This window comes from Chaetura pelagica, unplaced genomic scaffold, assembly GCF_000747805.2.
Source record: "Chaetura pelagica isolate M959 unplaced genomic scaffold, ChaPel_1.0 scaffold142, whole genome shotgun sequence".
NCBI lineage: Eukaryota > Metazoa > Chordata > Aves > Apodiformes > Apodidae > Chaetura > Chaetura pelagica.
Window position 1 is genome coordinate 8,785,400 of NW_009952973.1, and position 1,504 is coordinate 8,786,903.

The 1,504-nt window shown below is 33.1% G+C and overlaps 1 protein-coding gene across 1 annotated transcript in view; it reads left to right on the forward strand.

Moving 5' to 3' along the window:
- Window positions 1-1,504, forward strand: part of GALNTL6 (polypeptide N-acetylgalactosaminyltransferase-like 6) — a 277,333-nt gene that overhangs the window by 27,146 nt on the left and 248,683 nt on the right. Inside the window, exon 5 of the mRNA XM_009996002.1 lies at window positions 2-93. Coding sequence (XP_009994304.1) covers window positions 2-93 — 92 coding nt within the window. The remainder of the gene's footprint in view (window position 1; window positions 94-1,504) is intronic.

Below are 1,504 nucleotides of genomic sequence, written 5' to 3' on the forward strand. Positions count from 1 at the left end.
TGATGATTCTGCTTATAGGGAAAATGGATTCAACATATTTGTTAGCAACAATATAGCACTGGAGCGATCCCTGCCAGACATCCGACATCCTAAGTAAGTAAATTGTTTCCTGGACTACATGATTTTGAGTATTTATTGTCGTAGATCTCTAAACAACCTGTTTTCTCAGAAGATCAAGCATGAACCCTCAGCCAACAAAAAGTGACCATTGTATGAAATAGGAAATGAAAAATGTATTGCTGTTGTTAAATCATTTTCTCTGTCGTTGAAATTGACCTCTCATCTTAGTAACACATTCAGGTTATAAAAGGCCTCTTTTAGTTACAGAATTATTTTGATGGTAAGTATGAGTAATAATTTTTTAGGCAGCAACATTTCACATAGTTTTTGAGGTTAATAATAGCTGCAAATCTTTAGGCTGGGCCTGAATAAAATTTTTGGCTAAATGTTTGGACCAGTATTTCCAAAATGTTGGGTTTTTTTGTTTTGTTACATAAAAAGTGAAAGCAGTTTAATAGTTACAACTTATCAGATGCTGATGATACAGCTGACTTACACAGTGTAGAATTGCATAAAAACTGAATGAGCAATGATGGAATACATGTGCAGAATTTGGGGGGCTTCAGTGATGGTATTGTTCCTTAATAGCAGCAATATCTCATAGAAAAATAAGAGATTATTCTGGGAAATAACCACCAAACTAAAAATGATAATGCGGTGCTCAACGAATTTAACTTCTTCATGTTCTGTGATTTTTGGCTCCATTATACAAAAAGTATATCTTTCCATCCCTAGCAAGAAAGCTCATGTATGCTTTTCTGAGCTTCAGGCTGTAGTACTCTAGGGTCATTCTAACGTCTAAAGGGGGAGGGATGATTTGCTTTGTCTCTTTATGTGGTGTTCTTACCTCTTTTAATGAGGTGTTATGCAAGTAGTGTATGAGTGAAAGGTACAAAACTAATTGTCTCTGTGGCTAGGCTTGTATTTTCTTTCAGATACAATTCCCTTTATTGTACAATATTTCAGGTTAAGACACATACTCCCTTGTTAACCTATACAATTTTGCTCTGTGAATTAGTTTGAAACTCTTCAGAGAACTAAACAGAATCTGAGAGCTTGACAGTATTTCTTGGGGGTGGGGGCCAGGGTAGAGAAATATCATGGCAACTAATGTGTCTTGTTTCATCAAATGTGGAACTGTCCTTTTTAAAGAATGAACAATATATAAATGTCTATAGGAAGATGAAAAAAAAAATTAATTACTTACAGTGGAGGAATTACCAAAAAAAATAGTTTAAAAAAAAACAAAACTGAATTTTTTTCATATTTAATTGTCATGTTGCATTGTCTTGAGAAAACACTTTATTTTTTAATGTATATATATTGGTATTGTTTGCATAGAATTAAGTCAAAAGAAATAACTTTTTTTAGTAAGCTATATGATTTATGTGCTTTGCTTGCCTTCTGCTTTGCAAAGATACATGAAATTATTTATGGAAAGAGT